Source organism: Dromiciops gliroides, chromosome 1 (genome assembly GCF_019393635.1).
Source record: "Dromiciops gliroides isolate mDroGli1 chromosome 1, mDroGli1.pri, whole genome shotgun sequence".
NCBI lineage: Eukaryota > Metazoa > Chordata > Mammalia > Microbiotheria > Microbiotheriidae > Dromiciops > Dromiciops gliroides.
The window spans coordinates 320,956,454-320,979,368 of record NC_057861.1 but is presented as its reverse complement, the minus strand read 5'-3'; the positions used below and the strand labels follow the sequence as shown (position 1 = coordinate 320,979,368).

General features: G+C 43.0%; 1 protein-coding gene across 2 annotated transcripts in view; it reads left to right on the top strand.

Annotated features, from left to right (window-relative positions):
* Positions 1-22,915, top strand: part of SLC14A2 (solute carrier family 14 member 2) — a 77,052-nt gene that overhangs the window by 42,106 nt on the left and 12,031 nt on the right. For both annotated transcript variants that reach the window (XM_043975848.1, XM_043975849.1), the window contains 6 exons: positions 4,490-4,612; positions 11,036-11,118; positions 14,436-14,598; positions 15,934-16,123; positions 18,242-18,370; positions 21,371-21,563. In XM_043975848.1, coding sequence (XP_043831783.1) covers positions 4,490-4,612; positions 11,036-11,118; positions 14,436-14,598; positions 15,934-16,123; positions 18,242-18,370; positions 21,371-21,563 — 881 coding nt within the window. The remainder of the gene's footprint in view (positions 1-4,489; positions 4,613-11,035; positions 11,119-14,435; positions 14,599-15,933; positions 16,124-18,241; positions 18,371-21,370; positions 21,564-22,915) is intronic.

The window sequence follows — 22,915 nt, the reverse complement described above, 5'->3', positions numbered from 1 at the left end:
ACTAGTTACATGCCCTTGCTCAGTTTCCTTATCTGTAAAATCAAAGGACTGGATGCTCTCTGTGTTCCCTACCGACTCTAGCAGTCTATGATTCTATGATATTCTGAAAAATAGTTTTTAAAAATTTGAATCCAACATGGAAAGAGATGATTCTTCTCTCAACCACAAGGACTGCTCTTTTCAAGGCACAAGTAAATAAATGTTTCTTGAGTTAAATTGAATTCTATGCAAAGGCCATTGAGCTATGTGCTGAAAAGACAAAGATGAAAAATGATGCTGCTCCTGCCCAGAAGGGGTGTAAAAATCTATTAGGACCAATAAGACTTGCATACAAATCAATATAATACAAGGTAGAATGTGACAGAGGGGAGGGAGAGAAACAAGCATTTATTAAGCGCCTACTGTGGACCGAGGGATAGGTCAAGCTCTTGACAAATATTTACCTCATGGTCTTCACAGCAACCTTGAGAGTAGATGTTATTGTTATCCCCACTTCACAGCTGAGGAAAGTGAGGTAAAGTAACTTGTTAAGGATTACACAGCTAGTGTCTGAGGCTAGATTTGAACTCAGGTCCTCCTGATTTCAGACCTAGAGGCAAAGAGGTGGTCCAGGCAAAATGCTCTAGCAATATTTGAGGAAGGAGAAATCACCTTTAGCTGAAGATATCAGCTAAGGCTTTATGGAGAAGGGAGCACCTGGGCTAAGCTTTGAAGGAAGAGAAATATCCCAATGCCCAGAGGTGAGGCAGGGGTATATTCTAGGCACATGGGCAGTAGGCATGTATACATTGAAGCAGGAGGGAGCAAGACATATTTAAGGAACATGCTGCCAGTGGAGTTCGGCTGGAATGTAGAGTGTGAGGAGGAAAAAATCTAGAAAGGTATGAGTGTATGAAGAAAATGAACATGAAATGAGGTCATAAAAGGTAAATAGGAACCAAACCGAGGAGGATCATAAGTCCCCGGCTTAGTAGTATACATTCCATCCTAGAAACAATAGGGAGCCACTAAAGGATTTTGAGCAAAGGAGTGACCTCATCAGACCTGTATCTTTGGAAGGAAAACATAGTGACTGTATCTTTTAATGCTGAAGAATTGCCTTGAATTGAATGTGAGTGTGCAGAGGCAGAGGGCAGGGAGGTCAAAAGAGATGCTGAGGCATGGGAGATATACAGAAGGTGTGACTAATGGGTCAAACTGTGGCTACAAAAATTCTCCACAGTGTGAGTTCTGCATTGTTCTTTCTAACAAATGATATGGGGCTGAAATAAAGCCTGCTCTAGGAAATTGGTTTTGAGAGCCACATCCAAAACCCAATAACAGAGAGAGAAGCCTTGCAGACCCTGTGTCCTGTCAGCAAAGGTGCCTTTTTAGCAAAGAAAATCTGAACCCTTTGTCTAGTCTTTTTCCCCCATCAAGAGAGACCATTTAGAAGTTACCAGAGGGAAGATAATGCAGCCTCTGCTGTGGCTTGTGTGTTTTTCTCCAAGACTCAAAGTGGCCTTTGTCACCTCCAGCATCTGGATGGTTGGCATTTTACAGGGTCTCTGCTAGAAGTCAGGTCAGGTGTGGCTACTGTGAGAGGGCTACTCTTCCAGAAAAGTGTTTCCTAACAAATCATTATCACTTGTAACTGCCCCTCTCTTACCTGTAAGCATCACTTGACCCTGGCCTGGGAAAACACTGGAGCTCAGGGAACTTCCTGGGTAGGCACCACATACCTGGAATGGACCTGAACCACATCCAGCACAAGGTCCCCTGCATCGGGGTACCTGATGAGGCTTGTTTGGGGAGGAGTGACATGCTTCAAACACCACAGGCATGCAGAGAAATTACTTAACTCCTAAGACTTACCCCCAATTCCAGGAGATAATCAAGAGTGTGAGCACTTTCTAGGTGCAAAGCCCTATACTGGGTGAAATGAGGGATTCAGCAGCCCGAATCATAATGAGAGCAACTTATATTTATCCATTGCTTTATATCCAGGGGAGGCAGTATTGCCTAGTGGGGAAAGAACAGGCCTCAAAGCCAAGAAGACTTGGGTTCAAGTCCAGCCTCTAACATATGGTAACTAGTGATCTCTCCATGTTCTAAACAACTCTTTAAGATTATAAATTCATGGGGGCAGCTAGGTGGTACAGTGGGTAGAGCACTGGCCCTAGATTCGGGAGGACCCGAGTTCAAATCCAGCCTCAGACACTTGACACTAGCTGTGTGACCCTGGGCAACACTTAACCCTCATTGCCCTTAAAAAAAAAAAAAAAAGATTATAAACTGCAGAGAAGGTGCTTCCCTGAGGGGTTCTTCTTACCTGGAGAGTTCATTATCTCTCTTTTTTTTTTTTTTTTTTTGGTGAGGCAACTGGGGTTAAGTGACTTGCTCAGGGTCACACAGCTAGTAAGTGTCAAGTGGAGTTCATCATCCCTTATGGCATCACCCATCTAGTCTCTATGCCCATACATTCATAGTTCTCACTAGCCTCGCCTTGAGCAAGCAAATGGTCTGAACATAGATGTATGACATGCCTCATGTTTCTCATCTGTTGAATGGGGATAATACCCGTCCTCTGCAGCTCAGAGACCATAACAGGTCAGCAATTCTGACAGCTTTAAAGCATTATATTAAAGTAAAATTAAAAATTATTACTTTCCAGCTGGAGTCCAGGCAGCCACCAGGTGTTGAGTGTGTAATTGTTCCCATGGTATGGGGAATTTAAGGTGACAGGTTACAAGCCAACGTCTCTTGTAGCTGATCTGATTCACGGCTGTAGCACTGCACAGCTGGAAGCTGGCGAACCCAGCTGATAGTGAATAAGTGACCAGTAATTCACGCTGGCCTTAGGATGTATTAGAGAAGTGATTCATGTGAAATGTGGTTGATTATGATGGAGAGGGCAAGAGTAGGAAGAAGGCAGCAAAGGTCCATTGCCGACTTTCCTGGCATCCTCGTTCTAAGAGATGGTAAGCAGTCATTAGAGCCAATAGGCAGTTTCCCTTGTTCTACTCAAGGCCAATCCATAGGCAAAGTAGGCAGACACCTGCATAGTGTGGGTTGAGAACAACTAGGAATGGCATTCCATCAAAGAACGTTTTCCCCTCTGGCGTTCAGGGGATGTATTTCCATTCTAAGAGATCCATCCCTTTTGTTTAAGCATCACCCCATCTTAAATCAGGAAGAGAAGATCACTAAGTCACAAAGCCTACCTGGGAATGGATAATTTATGATCTTTCACTCTCTGAGAAAATGATATCACCAAATTTTTATTTTCATGCAGACATTCGGGTTGGACTAAAAAAAAAAAAAACCCAACTCCCTCTTAATCTTGACTTTGCTTTTTAGTCCTTACCCTTCCTTAATCTGCCTCATGTTTTGCTTCTCTAAATACTCCCACCCCACTAATTCAGGTCAACCGAGTAAACTTGGTTTTCTCCCTCCCCAGAGTTGTTGACATTTTTACTCAGGACCCATGTTTTCAGCCTCATGCTCTTTGTCCCTTCTGGATCTCTTGCTTGGGAAGGAGCAGGGATGCTTGGTGGGTTTGGAAAAAGTGGGATGGTTTGAATTTAATAAATAAGGAAGCAGGGAAGTTAATCCATGGGTAGACAAAATCAAGGCTTCTATTAAAAGGGAGTATTAGAGAAGCAGGATAGCATAGTGGGTAGAGGGCTGGCCTCAGAGTCAAGACCTGTCCAGTCCCATCTCACACAATTGGTTGTATGATATGGTCAAGAAGCCATTTGACTGGGGGCAGCTAGGTGGCACAGTGGATAAAGCACTGGCCTTGGATTCAGGAGGATCTGAGTTCAAATCTGACATCAGACACTTGACACTTACAAGCTGTGTGACCCTGGGCAAGTCACTTAACCCCCATTGCCCCTCCCAAAAAAGCCATTTAACCTCTCATTGCCCCCAGGCTACTCTCCAATAATGATTGTAGAACAGTGCCCATCTTCATTGATGGGGGATTTCCTCATTAGGTGTTCCCTATATAAATGGGAATCATAAGCAGCCAGAGACAGAGCTCAAGGAAAAACAATTCACATTCAGTGCTTTAAAATTGACCAGCTTTGTCCTCACACTACTACTGCAAGAAAAGCAGTGTAAACACTATCTCCATTTTACAGATAAAAAGGCTAAAAGCACAAGGAGATTACATGGTCTTGGGCACTGTCAATTAGGTGCTAGAGCACCTAATGAAATCTGGGTTTTCTGGGTCCAAGTCCCGAGTTCCTTCCATTGTGACACCCAGCTTTGGAGAAGGAGGCACGTAAAATAGTGTCCACATAGACCTGGGTATAACCAAGAGAAGAAAAGAAGTGCATGGTGTCTGTTGGAGATGGTGGGCCCACTAGGAGCCTTGCAGGGCTTCATCCTTTTGGGCTGTCATATTTGACTTTCGTTTCCCATGGCTCCCCGATTTCACCCTCTCTATTCAGAACACAACTTGGACTGAATTGGAATTTGTCTCTGATCTTGCAACCCTGGCCAGGTGGCAGTGAGGAGCAGCCCCCAAAGGTTGAAGAAAAAGCGGATGATAGCCTGGAAGCTGTTGTACCCAGACGACGGAGCATATTTCACATTGAATGGTCATCTATACGGAGAAGGAGTAAAGGTGAGGCTGATGCTTCTTCCTCTTTTCTGCTCCTCTCCCCATTCTTGTCCTCTCATCTACTACTCTGGATGGGAAGGGGTCTAAGAATAGGGATGGAACCACCACAGGCTGGAGGGTTTCTGAAGTCGGACTCTTCAGATTCCAGACTCTCAGCAAACTGGTCCTCTCTCCATCCTGGGAGCCCTCTTCCTCACATCTGTATCCTAAAATGTGGTACCCAGAACTCAACACAATACCTAGAACTGGCCTGGTCAAGGCAGAGTGCAGAGAGTAACTACTTTTTATAGAGAGAGATTCTGTCAAGAAAGCCCCAACCTTTGAGATATCAGGTCTTCTTACGAAGATCTAGAAGGGACCTCATAGATGATCTGGTCCAATACCCCCTCCCCCACCTCCCCAACCTTTACAGGGGAAGAAACTGAGGCGTAGATACTAACTCAACACACATTTCTGAAGCAGCTATTAATATTGCAGTCTTGTACTGGTTGCTAGAGGCAGGCTCCTATCACCAAACCTAGGATTTCGTTGATTCAGTGAACTCCAAAAGCAGGAGTTTCCTTTACCCATACAGTCATTTACTCCACAATATTTGGAATTGAGTTGCTTAGGCCTCTGAGAGGTGAAGTGATTTGGTCACACGGCTAAATATGTGTCAGAGGCTGGCTTGGAACTCGGGGATTCCTGCCCCTGAGGCTGGTTCTATCCACTCTATCATGCTGCCTCGCAATACAAAATATAAATACAAATTAATTTTGGTGTTGGAGGCAGGGAAGGGACTAACAACAGAGGAGATCAGGAAAGACTTTGTGAAAGAAAATTGCTGCTTTTGGAGTTCGCTGAATCAATGAAATCCTGGGTTTGGCGATAGGAAACATACCTTTATGAAGAAGTTCCCATAAAGAGCAACTAACTAGCTGGGTGGAATTTCAAAAGCAGTCCTTCTGACTGCAAATGAAGAGGCTGGGAAGCATAGTCAAGAGTGTAGGACTTAGAATCTGGAAGCCCTGAGCTCTAATCCTATCAAACATTTATTAGCTACGTGATCCTGGGCATGATCAATCTCAATTTCTTCACCTGTAACATGGGAATGATAACCTTACCTGCCTCCCAGGGTTGTTGCGCCGATAAAATGAGATGATATATGCCAAGTGCTTTGCAAACCTTAAAGCACTATATGAATGCCAGCTGGTAGTCTACTCCCATGCAGGACAGCATCTAAATTAGCCAAATGGAATATGTATTAAACCACCTTAGAAGAAAAGCAAGTGGGGCAGTGGATAGAACACCGGCCCTGGAGTCAGGAGGACCTGAGTTCAAATCCGGCCTCAGACACTTAACACTTACTAGCTGTGTGACCCTGGGCAAGTCACTTAACCCCAATTGCCTCACTAAAAAAAAAAAAAGAAAAAAAAAAGAAGAAGAAAAGGAAGTGTTTCAAGAGTTCTTTAAAAGTGCATGAGGGGGACAGCTTGGTGGCGCAGTGGATAAAGTACCAGCCCTGGATTCAGGAGGACCTGAGTTCAAATGTGGTCTCAGACACTTGACACTTACCAGCTGTGTGAGTGACCCTGGACAAGTCACTTAACCCTCATTGCCTTGGAGGGATAAAAATACATGAGGTATGTTAATGGCAGGCACTTCCATGGTCCTTCAGACCCAGAATTCTTTTTCTGATGGAGCAAGTTGAGATGATTTGGAAGAGGGCTTAGAGGTCCCGAAAAAGTTAACAATATCCCTGCTCAATTTGGAACACAAAGTTTTAAAAATCTATGTGAAAATTTGTTTATATATGCAACTTGAGGAAAATTCTAAATTAATTGATTGATTGATTAGTTAATTAATCAATTAATTGGTTAGTTGATTAGTTAAAAAAAAAAGCTATCCCTGCTAGAAAAAAGACTAAAAGGAAGGAAGAGCAGCAGTGTTGTGTGGGAAAGAACTTAATGAAAAGTAAGAAAGTCCAGTAGATGAGTTAAAAAGAGGGCTTGAAGAAAAAGACATTCAGGAGGAACTTGTGTATAGCAAAGAAAAACAAAGGGGCAAAGAGATAACTCATCAGCTGAGCCAACAGTCTCACTTCCTCACAGAGCTCAGGAACAATTTTTTACTTGCTCTTATAATATCATTTTCCAAGCCCATTCATAATTACAGGCTTAATTTCTTTGAAAACTACCTAGCAACTGAAAAACTTTGTGTGCTTAGCAAATGGGTAAGATGAGCCTAACAGACTAGAAATACAAGCATTCCAATAGACAAATTGCTATCCTCATAACTGACCAGCAGAGGGACCCAAAGAATCAGGAATGAAACACTTCTCAAAAGAAAACATGAAATAAGTAAGTTTTTATTAATTTTGTTATAGAAAGAAAGGGCAGCTAGGTGGTGCAATAGATTGCTCAGACCTGAAGTCAGGAAGACTTATCTTCCGGAGTTCAAATCTGGCATCAGACACTAATTAGTTGTGTGACCCTGGGCAAGTCACTTTCACCCTGTTTGCCTCAGTTCTTTATCTGTAAAGTGAGCTGGAGAAGGAAACGGCAAACCACTCCAATATCTTTGCCAATTAAACCCCAAATGGGATTCCAAAGAATTAGACACAACTGAACAATTTCTTAAAAATTTTCAGAAGGATCTGCTTTCAAATTCTGCTTCTGAAACGTAACAGCTTTGTCATAGATGAGTCATCAACTTCCCTAGGCCTCAGTTTCCTCCTCTATAAATTGGTAGGTTTGGACTAGACAGCCTTTGAGATCCTACCCAGTATTTATGACCTTCAAAGGCCACCCATTCATTAAAAAAAAACTTCTCATTACATGGAAGTTTTTCCTTTTGAAATAAATTTACTTCGGGGCAGCTAGGTGGCACAGTGGATAGAGCACTGGCCCTGGATTCAGGAGGACCCGAGTTTAAATCTGGTCTCAGGCACTTAACACTTACTAGCTGTGTGACCCTGGGCAAGTCACTTAACCCCAATTACCTCACCAAAAAACAAAACAAAACAAAAAAAACAGAAAGAAAGAAATTTACTTCTTTGCAATTTCAAACAATTGCTCCCATGAATTGAACACGCAAAACAAATATAATTCCCCTTGTTCTTCCAACAAACACTCATGTCATGATCTCAAAACCATCCATTCTCCTTGTTTCCCTCCCTGTGGAGTGTTTTCCACAGTGCCCTTCCTAAAATCCATTGCCTAAACAATATTCCAGAAATGATTTGACCAGGGAAGACTATCTTCTCTCTTGTCTTTACTATACTTTTCTTAATGCAGCCTATGATCCCATTAGATTTTTTTAGGAGGCTGCTATATTACATTTTCATTTTTTCCTACCTTGGTTTTTTTTGTTTTGTTTTGTTTTTTTTATTGGCAAGGCAATCAAGGTTAAATGGTTTGCCCAAGGTCACACAACTAGTGAGTATAAAGTGTCTGAGGGCAGATTTGAACTCAGGTGCTCCTGGCTCAGGGGCTGGTGCTCTATTCACTATTTCCACTATTAGTTATCCCTTCCACATTGTGGGGGGAATTGGGGATGCAGCACCCCCATGATCTGAAAAATCCACATAAAATTTTTTTAGCTCTCCCTTCATAACAGAGCAGAAATCTGGTTTTTTTTTTCCTTTTTCTATTATGGTGTGTTTACAGAACCTTATTGTAAAATATGGGTTGAGTATTTGGCCATAGGCTATTTGTAGGTCAATGCTAAGTAAAAATACAATGCATATATTTCATGCATTTCTGAGTTTCTAAACTTTTTCTGTGTTGTCTGCTGGCCTTCACATGTTATCTGTGGCTTCTGTAAAACTCCCCCCAAAAATCCCATTTAATTTCACCAACCAGCAATATGTTGAAACTGAGATGGGGAAAATCTTGATGTGGAAAGGATAACTGCATAGCCCAGTGGCATCATCCTCAAATAGGAAGAGAGCCACGAATGTGTACATAAAGATCCCCATGGACTGCTTATCACCCAAAACCTAAAATGTAATGTAATTTATGTTTTATGGTATTTTTATTTGTTTTTTGTTAAATATTTCCCAATTACATTTTTGGGGTTTGTTTGGGTTTTTTGTTTTTGTTTTGTTTTGTTTTTTGGTTTTGTTTTGTTTTGTCTTTTGGTGAGGTAATTGGGGTTAAGTGACTTGCCCAAGGTCACACAGCAAGTAAGTGTCAGGTGTCTGAGGCTGGATTTGAATTCAGGTCCTCCTGACTCCGGGGCTGGTGCTCTATTCACTGCGCCAACTAGCTGCCCCACCCCCCATTACATTTTTTTTATGGGGCAATGGGGTTAAATGACTTGCCCAGGGTCACACAGCCAGTAAGTGTCAAGTGTCTGAGGCCGGATTTGAACTCAGGAACTCCTGAATCCAGGGCCGGTGCTTTATCCACTGCACTACCTAGCCACCCCCCCCCCCATTACATTTTAAACTGGTATAAGAGCTGGTTGTTGCTGGCCACACGTGGCCCTCAGGTTCCCTGTTTGACACCTCTGATTTATTCCACCAAACCCTATCCCCATTTTTTAGACAAATTATGTGTCCACCCACACCTCCTCTATTACATGTTCATGAGTTGATTTTTTTTTTTTAAGTGAGGCAGTTGGGGTTAAGTGACTTGCCCAGGGTCACACAGCTAGTAAGTGTTAAGTGTCTGAGGCCGGATTTGAACTCAGGCACTCCTGACTCCAGGGCCGGTGCTCTATCCACTGCACCACCTAGCTGCCCCCACGAGTTGATTTTTTTAATCCCAACTATAAGATAATACAATTTATCTCTATTAAATTTAATATTGGTAGAATCAATCCAACATTCTTATCCGTAAAAATATTTTTGGCTTTTCTGCAAATGTGATGAGCCCACTATTTGAGCCTTTATCCAAGATATTAATTAAAACATTAAATAACACAAACCCATATGTTTAATATGATTGTACATATATAACCTATATCAGATTGCTTTCTGCCTTTGGGGGGGGAGAAAAATTTGGAACTAAAAATCTTATGAAAATAAATGTTAAACTATTTTTACATGTAACTGGAAAATGATAAAAAAAAAACTTTTATGATTGAAAAAATAAAAATAAACAAGCAACACAGACCCCAAACACAAATACCTAGAGCACCACCCCTAGAGAGCATCTTTCGTGTTACTATCAAACTATTAATGGCTACTCTTTAGGGCCAGCCATTCGACTAGCCCTGAACTCACCTAACCATACTCCCATCTAGCCCACACCCCTCCATCTCTGCCACAAGAACAGTTATGAGACTTTGCAAAATGCTTTGCTAAAAATCTAGTTAATTTACATGTACAACATTCCTTTCTCTACCAGCCTAATAATCCTGTCCAAAAAAGACTCCCTACGGGACTCTAGTAGGAACAGCCGTCTTCCCGACTTGACAGAAAGAAACACTGATGACAAGAGATCGATGAATATGTACTGCTAAGAACTTCTCTGTTAGCTTGTTATCATAGGCATTTTAGAAATCCCCTCAGATCACTCATTGCTCCACATGGGGTTTGATGACTGATTAGCACATTAAGAAATTCAATAAATATAATTACACTTGGAGTCAAGGCCTCTGGGTTTGATTACCCATCTGTCTTATCTCATTGCAGGAGCAGATCATGGATGTAACAGGATCAGAAAGCAGGAAGAATGAGAGATTTAAAGCTAGAAGGGACCTCAAAACCCACCCAGTCTAAACCTTTCATTTTACAGATCAAGGGACTGAGGCCCAGAGAGATTAAATGGTGACATAGGTGGTAATTGTCAGAGACTGGATTTGAACCCAAGACCTCTTACAGATGTACCATACTCTTCTATCTCTCATTCCATTTATCCTAAGCTTGATAAAGTTTACAGGAATACGAATACTGGCTCCAGCCCCAGCTCTCCTACTGAACCTCTCTGGGTCTGTTTCCTCATCAATAAAATTAAAGGGGATTGAGGGAATGGACTTGCTGATCTCTAAGCTGATCTTCTAGCTCTAACATTTTATTTTCTGTGCTTTTACAAATTGATTGGATAATATTGAGTAGGATAAGAGGCTTTGGCTTCAAAGATCATTTAGGCTGATCTCCTAATGAGAGAGCTAAAAGATCAGAGAGGTTGAGACTCATCCAAGTCACACAGCTGAATAGTAGAAACACAGGTTTGAGAGTTGGAAGAAATGTTATAAAACCATGTCTGCAAACAGCCTGTTTTTATATATGAGGACTCTGAGGCCCAGGGGAAGAAATGGATTACCCAAGGTCATACAGACAGCATGTAGTAGGTCTGAGATTCAAATCGAGGTCTTAGAATTCCCTTTCCTCTTTTTACCTCACCACACTGCAATCAACTTGCCCAAAAGATGTTCTATGGAAATAATAGCATGCAAATGTCCTAACCAATCAATGTTCTCTTTCCTTTCTTTCCCCAGTATTTGGAAGAGCTGAACATCAAGAGAGACAAAGCAAGGTTCAGTTTCCCTATCCTTACCAAAAGCCCACACACGAATTTTTTGTGAGTACTGCAAAGCACCTCTTCAAGCATGAGACACTCACAAGAGAAAAGTAATGCCCATCATGGAACTGTTGTTGTTTAGTTGTATCGGTTTGTTTGTTTGTTTTGCATGGCAATGAAGGTGAAGTGACTTGCCCAATGTTTAGCTGTATCTGACTCTTCATGGCAAAGATACTAGAGTGCTTTGCCATCCCCTTGTCCAGTTCATTTTACAGATGAGGAAACTGAGGCCAACAGGGTTAAGTGACTTGCCCAGGGTCACGCAACTAGTATGTGTCTGAGACCAGATTTGAATTCACAAAGATGATTCTTCCTGGTTCTAGGCTTGACATTCTATCTACTGCACCATCTAGCTTTTCCCATCATGAAATTAAACCAATAGAGCTAGCGTCTAAGAACAAGGATGGGAAGAGTGGGTAGTTCCAGTTCCAAAATGAACACCATTCTGTTTGTGTACAAACAAAACTTCAATTCAAGGTGTTTTAATTTTTCAGTGGATCATATGGTATGTAAACCAAATAGAGCCCCAAGGTCATGTTACCCAGATACAGGTCAATGGTCAGTCAAATGCCAACAGCTCACACTTATGGAGTTCTTTAAGCTTCACAGGGACAGCTAGGTGGCACAGTAGATAGAACACTGGGTCTGGAGTCAGGAACACTCATCATGAATTGAAATCTGGCCTTAGATACTTACTACCTGTGTGGCCCTAAACAAATCACTTCACCCTGTTTGCCTCAGTTTCCTCATCTAACATGAGCTGGAGAAGGAAATGGCAAACCATTCGAGTTTCTTTGCCAAGAAAACTTCAAATGGAGTCACAAGGAATCAGACACGACTAAAAAGCAACTTAACAACAAAGCACTTTCCTCCCAACCACCCTAAGAATACAATTCTATCCCTTTTCTATAGGTAAAGAAACTAAGATTGAAAGCTTCAAAAACTCATCCATAGTCACAAAGCTAAGACAGCCTCAGAATCAGTGCTCTGGGGTTAGCAGAATGGTGGGCCAGTTGACAGAGCACTGGGGTCCTAAGTTCAAATTCCACAATTCCACTATCTACTAGCTATGTGACCTTGGGAAAGTCACTGGGCTTCAATGGGCTTGAGTTTCTTCAATCTGTAAAATAACTGGGATGAGGAGTGAAAGATAGACTGCCCACACTGCCTCAGAAATAGCTATCCCATTTGTAACAGCATGCAATATGACTTAACTTACAAAGATGTCAGAGCAGTCTGGGAATACTAGCTTTATAAATCAGATTAGATAGAATAGACACACAGGCACAGGCACACACAGATAGGTAGGTAGACAGACAGACAGATAAGTAGACATTCAGACAGATAGGTAGGGGGCAGCTAGGTGGCGCAGTGGATAAAGCAGCAGCCCTGGATTCAGGGGAACCTGAGTTCAAATCCGGCCTCAGACACTTGACATTTACTAGCTATGTGACCCTGGGCAAGTCACTTAACCCTCATTGCCCCACCAAAAAAAAAAAAAAAAAAAGATTCCTGTTCAAACAGATAGATATACAAACACATACACATTTGTAACAAAATTCTAAGTAAAGGCATTCATTCAACTCAGTCCCAGCTCCTTTGAAGAGACTCCTTCTGGCCCCATAACCCCCATAAAGACCTTATAAAGGTCTTTACATGTTGAATGGCCAGAGTTGAGATAAAATAATAACCACAACATCTATATGGTGTTGTAAAGTTTGCAAAGTGCTTTACAAATATTATGTCATTTGAGCCTCAGAATAACCCTGGGAGCAAAGTGCTATTTTTATCCTCATTTTACAGATGAGAAAACTGAAGCAACTAGAGGTTAAGTGACTTGCCCAGGGTCACAAAGCTTGCAAGGGTTTGAGGCTAGATTTGAACTCAGGCCTGTCTGACTCCAGATCCAGTGCTCTATCCACCAAAACTGCCTAACTGAAAAAAAAGAGCCTGAGAGGAAAGCATTCTCTCCTACAGAAAGGGCTTTGGACTTACCAAAAGGATCAATAGCCTATAAAGATCTCCCCCAGGAGATGGAAAACAGAGAACACTAACACTGCCTCTATTGGTGCATCAGACTAATTAGTATGACTAAAATGTCAGAGATTAGCCATGCATTGTGGGACAGTGTATCTGTTGTCAAGGAAAAGAGATGAGCTCCCTTCTGACTTGGCTGGCCTAGTTGGTAGGATCAACTTTTTATCTCAACATTCTCAAACTTATTCTTAGGATTCAACACTGGTAGAAGACCTTAGTGATTATCAATCAGCTCAAGTCTCCTTCCCCTTGCCTTTATTCTATAAAGGAAGAAACTGAGTCAGACAGAGGTTAATTGACTTGCTGGAAGTCATGCAAGAAGTAGCAGAGGACAAATGTAGAGGTCTTTCTATCATAGCACCAGCTAAGTGGCACAATGGATAGAGTGCTGGGTCTGAAGTCAGGAAGATCCGAGTTCAAATACAGTCTCAGATATTAACTGTATGCCTCTGGACAAGTCACTTAACTTCTGCCTCAGTTTCCTCAAATGTAAAATGCGAATAATAGTAGCACCCACTTCCAAAGGTTGTTGTGAAGATCTAATGAGATACTATTTGTTAAATGCTTAGCCCAGGGCCTGGAGCACAGGAATCACTTAATAAACGCTTATTCTTTTTCTTTCTTCCAGCTTGGGTCCTCACCATACAGAAGGACTTGAGCATAGTTGTCACTCCAAACCTGATTCTTTGGCTCTAAATCCAGTCTCTTTTCACATACCAATTTGCCTCAGTTTTCTACCATTTGTCTAACCTTTGGGATGTTCACTCTGGGGGCAAGGTAGAACAGGGAAAAGAGAGGGGAAATCTTCGATTTTTTTCTTCTTTGCATTCTGTAAACAAAGACAAAGCTACTCAACGGGTTTCTTTCTTAGCATCCCTCAAATCAGGCCTCAACTACAAACATTGTCGTCCAAAGCATTCCATCATTTCCCTTCCTAAAGTCACGAATTTTTGCTCCTTGCTATACCCCTTCCTGCTTATTATTATTCCAATAACATCCCTTTGTATATTTTATGGCACTTTATATGTTTAGAAACATCCTCATGGGACATTGCTTCTCTCACATAACAATGCTGGATGATAGGGAAGGCAAAGATTATCCCCATTTGACATGAGTAAACTGAGGCACAGAAAGTTGATATACACACATTAAGGATAAAACTAGGGCCAGAACGCAGTTCTCTTGCTTTTCTATCTGGTGAGTTTTCTATTGTACCCTGCTTCAGTGGAAGAGTTACAGGATATGGAAACCTGTTGTCTGTCTGTCATTCCTCCAAGCAGGATCTCAGTAACAACATGGAGGACAGCACTGAGATTAAGGTGGAAACTAGTGTGACCAAGACCTCTCAGATCCAAAGTTCCTTGGCCGCTGGCGGGAAGAGACTCAGCAAAGCCCTCAGTTACATCACAGGAGAAATGAAAGAATGTGGAGAGGGGCTTAAAGGTAAAGTATAAGCAAGAACAGTCCTCATCCTCACCCAGAGGAATCCATCTCCTACTAGCACCCAGGGCAATGCAAAGCCCTGTCAAAAAGAAGTCTCTAGGGACAGCTAGGTGGCCCAGTGGATAAAGCACGGTCCCTGGATTCAGGAGTACCTGAGTTCAAATCCGGCCTCAGACACTTGACACTTATTAGCTGTGTGACCCTGGGCAAGTCACTTAACCCCCATTGCCCCACGAAAAAAACAAAAAAAGAAGTCTCTGAAGTATGACCCAAACAATCACCCTGAACCAGGGATCAGGGCCTTTCAGGAAGGGCACTGTGACCCTTATGTAACAGCCCCCAAACCTCCTGGGGGAGGGGGGATCATAAATGCATTTTCCTTCATAAATTTATATTTTGTTAGAGCTAGAAGTCACCTTCCAGTCTAATCCCTCCATTTGATGGGTGAGCAAAGTAAGGCCAAGAGAGGTGATGCAATTTGCCTGAGGTCACAAGATAATGGCTCTGGAGACCTGTGTTCAAGTCCTGCCTTTGATGCTTACAACCTCTATGACCTTGGGCTAGGTACCTCACTACTCTAGGCCTCCATTTCCTCCTCTGTAAAATAAGGGTGTTAAATTAGATCATCTTTGAGTGCCTTCTAGCTCTAGTTCTATGATATTACCATGGAAATGAGGGGACTAGCATTGGAAACTAGGTCTTCTAAATCCCAGTCCAGTGTTTTTGTTTTTTTTTAATGGGACAGTGAGGGTTAAGTGACTTGCCCAGGGTCACACAGTCAGTAAGTGTCAAGTGTCTGAGGTCAGATTTGAACTCAGGTCCTCCTGAATCCATGGCTGGTGCTTTATCCACTGCACCACCTAGCTGCCCCACCAGTCCAGCATTCTTTACCTGACACCAAAACACTCACCTAACTCAGGGGTTCTAACCTGGTGTTTATGAACTTGGAAAAAAAAAAGTTCACAAACTTTGTGAACTTTTTTTAACTTTTGATAGCTATATTTCAACAGAATTGGTTTCCTTTCTAATCCTGTGTATTTTGTTCTATGCACTTAAAAACATTATTCTGAGAAGGAATCCATAGGCTTCCCTAAGACTGCCAAAAAAAATCCATCACTCAAATACACAGTGAAGAACTCCTGACCTAGGGCTAAATGATAGTTAACTTGCTAAGTGCAAACCCAGCCTTAGACACAAGGGAAACAAAAATGAATGTCTCCCCTTTGATGTGTCCCTCCTCCCTCCCAAGTGCCTACCACAGTATTACAAGCACCGTGTTACTATCAGCCCAGCATTCCTGTGAGGTCTCTAAGGCAAACTGTCTTCCTCTTTCAGACAAATCTCCTGTATTCCAATTCCTGGATTGGATCTTAAGGGGCACATCCCAAGTGATGTTTGTGAACAACCCTCTCAGTGGCCTCATCATCATCCTTGGCCTCTTTGTCCAGAACCCCTGGTGGGCCATCTCAGGCTGTTTGGGAACTGTCATCTCTACTCTGACAGCCCTCATCCTGAGTCAAGACAGGTAAGTCCTGGGAGGCTAAACAGCCCAGCAACCTAGGGGCAGGGTTAGTGAGGTCTCTACAATGGAGAAGAGCACCATCTGCCTACAGGCTGTGTAATTTAAGATTCTAAATGTGGATTCTAATCTGTTCCCCCAGTTTTGGAGGAAACTGACTAAAATAACTGATAAAACTAGTTTAGGTTTTTAAGGGTTTATTGGAAAATAGAAAGAAAAAGATTGAGAACAGAATTCCAACAGCCTGGCATTCCTATATTTCCTCAAATTTCCTGTGAAGTCCTCTGCCGCCACCACCACCATCAAGTCAGGAACCCAAAAGAGAGAGAGCTCTCTTTCCTCCTTCCTGTCTCCTCCCAGAAAATAGGAGGCTCCTCAAGTTGATTGGCTGGTAGCCTTGATAGACAGCACCCATGAGCAAATGTCATTTCCTGACGCCAAGGAAAAGCCACATGGCCTTGCCCTCTGAGGCATTTTCCTTATGGCGGAGATTTCCCACAGCAAGTCTCCAGTAGGTGGCATCATTACAAGGCTCTAGGTTCATGTTAGACCAGCCAACTGCTCATGTTTCAATAGCAATTCAAGGTTTCCAGAGGGACGTTCCCCACAAATACCCTAGGATACAGACAACACACCATATTAATGCCACTAGAAGACTTTCCAACCTGAATCTTCTCCAGCATTCTTTCTATCCTCAGAGTAATAGTCCTGATTTTCCCTCCTAAGAGATTATATCTGGAAGAAAATATTCTAACGGCATAGTTAAAAGTTCAGTTAAAAGACTGATGGTTTTCTAAATATACAAGGAATTGACATAAGTATATAAGACCAAGAACCATTTCTCAATGAAAAGGTGGTCTAAGGATAAAAACACTTCTCAAAAGAATTGCAAACAATTAACCGTATGAAAACTTGCTCCAAATTACCCAAGGTTGGGGCAGCTAGGTAGTTCAGTGGATAAGGCAACAGCCCTGGATTCAGGAGGACCTGGGTTCAAATGTGGCCTCAGACACTTGACGACACTTACTATCTGTGTGATCCTGGGTAAGTCACTTGACCCTCATTGCCCCACCCCCACCCAAAAAAAGAGCCTTCTATGTGTCAGATACTGTGCTAAGCACTTTACAACATTATTTCATTAGATTTTCACCCTGGGAGGCAGTTTTCAAATTACCCAAGGTTACACAGCTACTATGTGTCAAAGGCAGGATTGGTACTCAAGTCTTCCCAGGTTCCAGACCGGCCCTCTGTAGTTATCCCTCATCCCCAAGTTTTCCTATCCAACCTGCTCTCACCTGGTGCCATTTTGTGCTCTATATCTTTCCTCCCTCCCTTTACCTGTCTCTCATCTCGTTCTTTCAGAGACCGGTTTTCTTCTATAAAGTCACCAAGCCTCTCTATAACTCAGTTTCCTCATCTGCACAATGAGAATAATTATAGCACCTACCTCCCTGGGTTGCTTTGAGGCTTCAATGAGATAATATACATAAAGCACTTTTAAAGTGCTACATGAGTGCTAGCAATTATTGTTACTATTATTTGGAATGCTAAACAAACAAGATTAAGAGCTAGAAAGAACCTTGGAGACAGCAATCAACCCCATCATTTTAAAAAGTCAGATCCACAGAGGTTAAATGACTTTTCTAAAGTCATCCAGGTAGTAAGTGGCAGAGCCGGGATTCAAATCCAAGTCACAGGCCATAGATTTGGGGCCATTTCATCAAAACCCCCTCATTTTACAATTGAGGAAATTGAGGTCCAGAGAGCCCAGGTCCTTTAACTTCAAAGCTAACATTTTTCCCACTATAAACCCCTTTGTCAATAATCCCTCAAGGGCCAGTGATTTACAACAGAATAATAATTTACTCCAGAGAAATCTGCATGGAGTTTAGGGACAGGTTTTTTGTTTGTGTGTTTGTTTTTGTTTGGTTTTTGGTTGTTTGTTTCCTAGGGACGGTTTTAACCCCAAAGGTCCTGAATTTCTGATGGCAGAACTTCAGACCCTGAGGGAGGTTAGGGGACCAGGGAGAGAAGAGATGCTTTGGCCTTTCTCAATAGACACGGAAGACGCCAGCTCTTTTGCTGCCCTCTCACTTAAAGCCTGCTCTCCTTTTCTATCCCTAGGTCATCTATTGCAGCAGGACTTCACGGCTACAATGGGGTGCTGGTGGGCTTGTTGATGGCAGTGTTCTCAGAGAAAGGAGATTATTACTGGTGGCTTTTGCTCCCTGTCACTGTTATGTCCATGTCCTGGTAAGTCCCATCAATAAGACTGTAGGTATGAATTGAATAGGTACTCTCCTGGGGCCGCTAGGTGGCATAGCGGATAGAGTTCCAGGCCCAGAGTCAGGAAGACCTGAGTTCAAATGTGACCTTATACACTTTCCAGATGTATGACCCTGGGTAAGTCACTTAACCCTGTTTGCCTCAGTTTCTTCATCTATGAAATGAGATGGAGAAGGAAATGGCAAAGCATTCCAGTATCTTTGCCAAGAAAACTCCAAAGCCTCTTTTCTCTTCTTGGGGAACCTAAGCTCCAAGTTTCACCCTAGAGCCTGTCCTGTGTCCTGGCTCTGAGCTTCCATCCCTCCCTAGCTCCTTTATCTCCCTCCTACCTCTTTGAATCCCTCTCTAGAGAAGGCCATCCTCCCCCCAGTGTAGGCCAGTACCATCATCATCACCCTCTGAATCCTTACCCAAAGAGTGAGGCAACCTCCTCAGTACAGACTATTTGAGGAGTATGGGGTCCTTTGGTTCTGCTTCCTCACCCAGGGATGTAGACAGTGTGGTATCATGGGAAAAACACTAGCTCTGGAGTCTGGAGAGCCAGGTTCAAATCCTTCCTCTGATGCATACTGCCCATGTGACTGAGCAAGTCACTCAACCTTTCTGGGTCTCAGTTTCCTGAACTGTATAAAGATGGACCAGATGGTCTTTGATGTGCCTTCCAACTGTGGATGTATCATCCTAAAAAAAAAAAAAAAACAATGGCTCTGGAGTCCCTGCCCTCAAGGGGCTTCTAATCTAAGGAATGAAGACAATGTACAAAAGGAAATAGAATGGGGCAGTTAGGTGGCACAGTGGATAAATCACCCCCTGGATTCAGGAGGACCTGAGTTCAAAGCGGGCCTCAGACACTTGACACTTACCAGCTGTGTGACCCTTGGCAAGTCACTTAACCTTCATTGCCCCCCCCCAAAAAAAGGAAATAGAAAAGGGGGTGGAGGTAAAGTGTCAAAGTTCATGTTGGTGAGAAAAGTACCTATATTTACGACATCTCAGATCCTAGGAGTATCAAAGGGAAACATCTTTCTCTCCAGCACACGAGTGCTAAGCAGCATTTTCCTACAATGTCTACCCTGATGCCTATATGCTCTACATTATAGTTTCTTAAACTGTGGGTTGGGACCCCATATGTGGTCACATAACTGAATATGGGGGTCGTGAACAATTTGACAACAGTCATGCTGGGCCGAGAGTGGGGATAAGCTCCCACTCTATAAAATGCTCCAATAGCGTGCGTCTCAAATAGCCTCTGACAACCGAAGCCCAACTCCTGGCCTTCTCGTGGCGGAACTGTTTCCACTAACAGGAGAAGGGGTGAAGGCAAGTCATTGGCACCTTAAAACCAGTCGCTTCGGGCAGGTGGGGCTCTTTAGCCTTGGCAGGCAACCCGCCTAGGGGAAGGAAACCCTGATTTTAAACCTCTACTGCCTTGCGGCTATACCCATATATGGGAAAGGCTTCGGGAGTTAACTCCGAGGAAAAATCAGGAGTCGCAGTCCCTTAGGCAGTTAGATGTTGGACATCACATCCCTCTGGCAACTCCTGTGGTGGCACTGGTGCCAAACTGTACTGGCTCTGCCTCTCATTTGGATCCATCAATGTCAGGGAGAGGGAAAACCTGCTGCATGGGCAACAGCTTGCTTTCCATATTGACCCGCCCAGGCCAGCGACCTGGAGAGGACACCCCAGCTACTCCTCATGGGGTAGATACAACAAGGGATGCGGCAGTTACCGGTTATAAGTCACTCAGGAGCTGTGGATCCCATATAGGACTGCACAGCCACATTGTGGCCTGTGGCTCTTCAAGGCACTGATCCATGGTCATCCATGACTGGTGGAGGCCTACTACTAGACCTATTTTATATACCTGTATGCCCAGGGTGGTCTAAAAATTTCTTGGGCAAAAAGGGATCACGAGTAGAAAATGTTTGAGAAGCCCTCCTCAACATTATGGAACAACCCATAAACAGTCACTGGTGGTCACCCTGCTGCCACTGCTTTAAATCATCCTGGGTTTGGGGTCCATGAAACATGCTCAGGGAATTATTTACAGCTGAGGGGAGCCATGGGCCCAAGGGACACAGTCCCTGCCCCTTTGTCAGTATTCCCAAATCTGATACTCTGGAGCCAAGGTTCTTAAACTGGAGTCCATGCACTTGTTTCTTTTTTTTTCTTAACTTTTCATTGTATTTTAATATGATTGGTTTCCTTTGTAGTCTTACATATTTTATTTTATGCATTTAAAATATGAATCTGAGAAGGTGTCCGTAGCCTTTCCCACATTGATAGAGGGGTCTATGTCACAGAAAGGTTCAGAACTGCTCTCAAGCCAACATAAAGCTCTGCCTTCTTATTGAGGACATCCTTGACCACTCCCAAAGTTCTTCAGTGTGCTCCAGCCAGGAGATTCCTAGAATTCCAGAGAGTCCAAGATGCCCACAATTGGCTGTTACAGAGTCAAGATAGAGGCCAAAGGGAAGATGGCAAAAAGTTTGACAGTTTAAAAAAAAAAAAAAGTTTGACAGTAGAATCAGATGAGGCCAGGTCTGGATCTATCAGGCTCCCATGGCCCACCAGTTGCTGAGAGAGGCAGAAAAACCCCTAAAGGATACCCCTGGAGCAAGGATTTCCAACTCCCTGTTTGGTCATTTCCCAGAGGACAGAAGAATAAGACCATGTGCCTTTAAAATACATACACGCACATACATACACACACACACACACACACACACACACACGCCCCTCTAAAAGACAGAAACATTAACTGAAGTGATTTTTTTTTTGGTGGGGCAATGAGGGCTAAGTGACTTGCCCAGGGTCACACAGCTTGTAAGTGTCAAGTGTCTGAGGCTGGATTTGAACTCAGGTACTCCTGACTCCAGGGCCGGTGCTCTATCCACTGCACCACCTAACTGCCCATCTGAAATGAATTTTTAAAGGATCTCCTTCTGTTCTTTCCATTTCTAGCCCAATTCTTTCCAGTGCCCTGGGCACCATCTTCAATAAATGGGACCTCCCAGTCTTCACACTCCCATTCAACATTGCAGTATCATTGTACATGGCAGCCACAGGCCATTACAACCTCTTCTTTCCCACGACCCTGTTGCAGCCCATCACCTCAGTACCCAACATCACTTGGTCTGAGGTCCAAGTGCCGCTGGTAAGTGTCATTGAAGGTAGAAGAGAAGCCTTCGTTTAAATTGGTTTTGAAAATGGTATTTACTTTCCTGGGGTCACAGGGATCCCCGCAGCTGTGTAATTGCATAGTTAAGCTATTGACTACATAAACTGTTTTTATTTGGGGTTTGGGTTTTTTTTTTTTTCAGTTTCCCAAGTTTTATTGAAATACTGTGAGTGACCACAGGGAGACCACCAGGGAGATGTCTCCATGGGGGTTGTTGTTTTATTCTTAATTTGTCTTGTTTCTATTGATACTTTTTGTTTGGGGGTTTCATTTCTATACCAACTTTCATTCTGAACACATTCCTCCCCTCTCTCCTACCCAAGCAGTCATTCCTAGTAAGATTTAAAAAGGAAGAAGGAAAAAAATAGGTCAGCAAAACTGACCAGCATGTCCCCTTTCTCTAGCAGGTGGTACGTGCAGCAACCCATGCCCAAAAGAGCCCCTCCTGCACTGAATTTTCTCAGCTTTTCTCAGGGACCAACCCCAGTCATTATAATTGCATTCAGTTTTCTTTTTTGTTGTTGTTCTCTTTACACGACTGTGATCAGGTGTATATTGTACTCCTTATATGGTAAATTTTCAACAAGTCAATTCAACAAATATTTATTAATCACCTCTTAGGAGGAGCTAGGCACTGCACTAGGTGCTGGGGTTATAAAAACAAGGGAAAAAACGAGGGAACCTTCAAAGAGAGAGGTAAATACCAGTCAATCTGAAGAGGCCGGCTTATTAATAAAGCAAGACACCAGAGTCGAGCATTGAAGGAAGATAGGGATTTTGAGAAATAAAGATGTGGGGGAAAATGTATTCCAGCCAGAGAGGACAGCATAGGCAAACCCACAGATAGAGGAGATGAATGCCAAGTTCAGAAGAGCTGGGCCCATTTGTATGGAGCCCAGAGTTCATGGAGAAAAATAATAAGAAATATCTGGGGGCAGCTAGGTGGCACAGTGGATAAAGCACCAGGCATGGGTTCAGGAGAACCCGAGTTCAAATCCAGCCTCGGACACTTGACATTTACTAGCTGTGTGACCCTAGGCAAGTCACTTAACCCTCATTGCCCTGCGGAGGAGAGGAGAGAGGAAAGAGGAGGGAGGAAAGAGGAGAGAGGAAGAAAGGAAATAAATTCTGGAAAGGCAGGTTAGAGTTGGAGTGTGGAGGTCTTTAAATGCCAGGTTGAGGAGTTTGTCTATAATAGGCAATAGTGAACCACAGAAGGTTTTTGTGGAGGTCAAAGACTTGAGAAGTCTAATATTCAACTGATTGTCAAAAATGATCATAGGATTTAGAGCTGAAAGGGAGCTTTAATATCATCTAACCCAACTCCT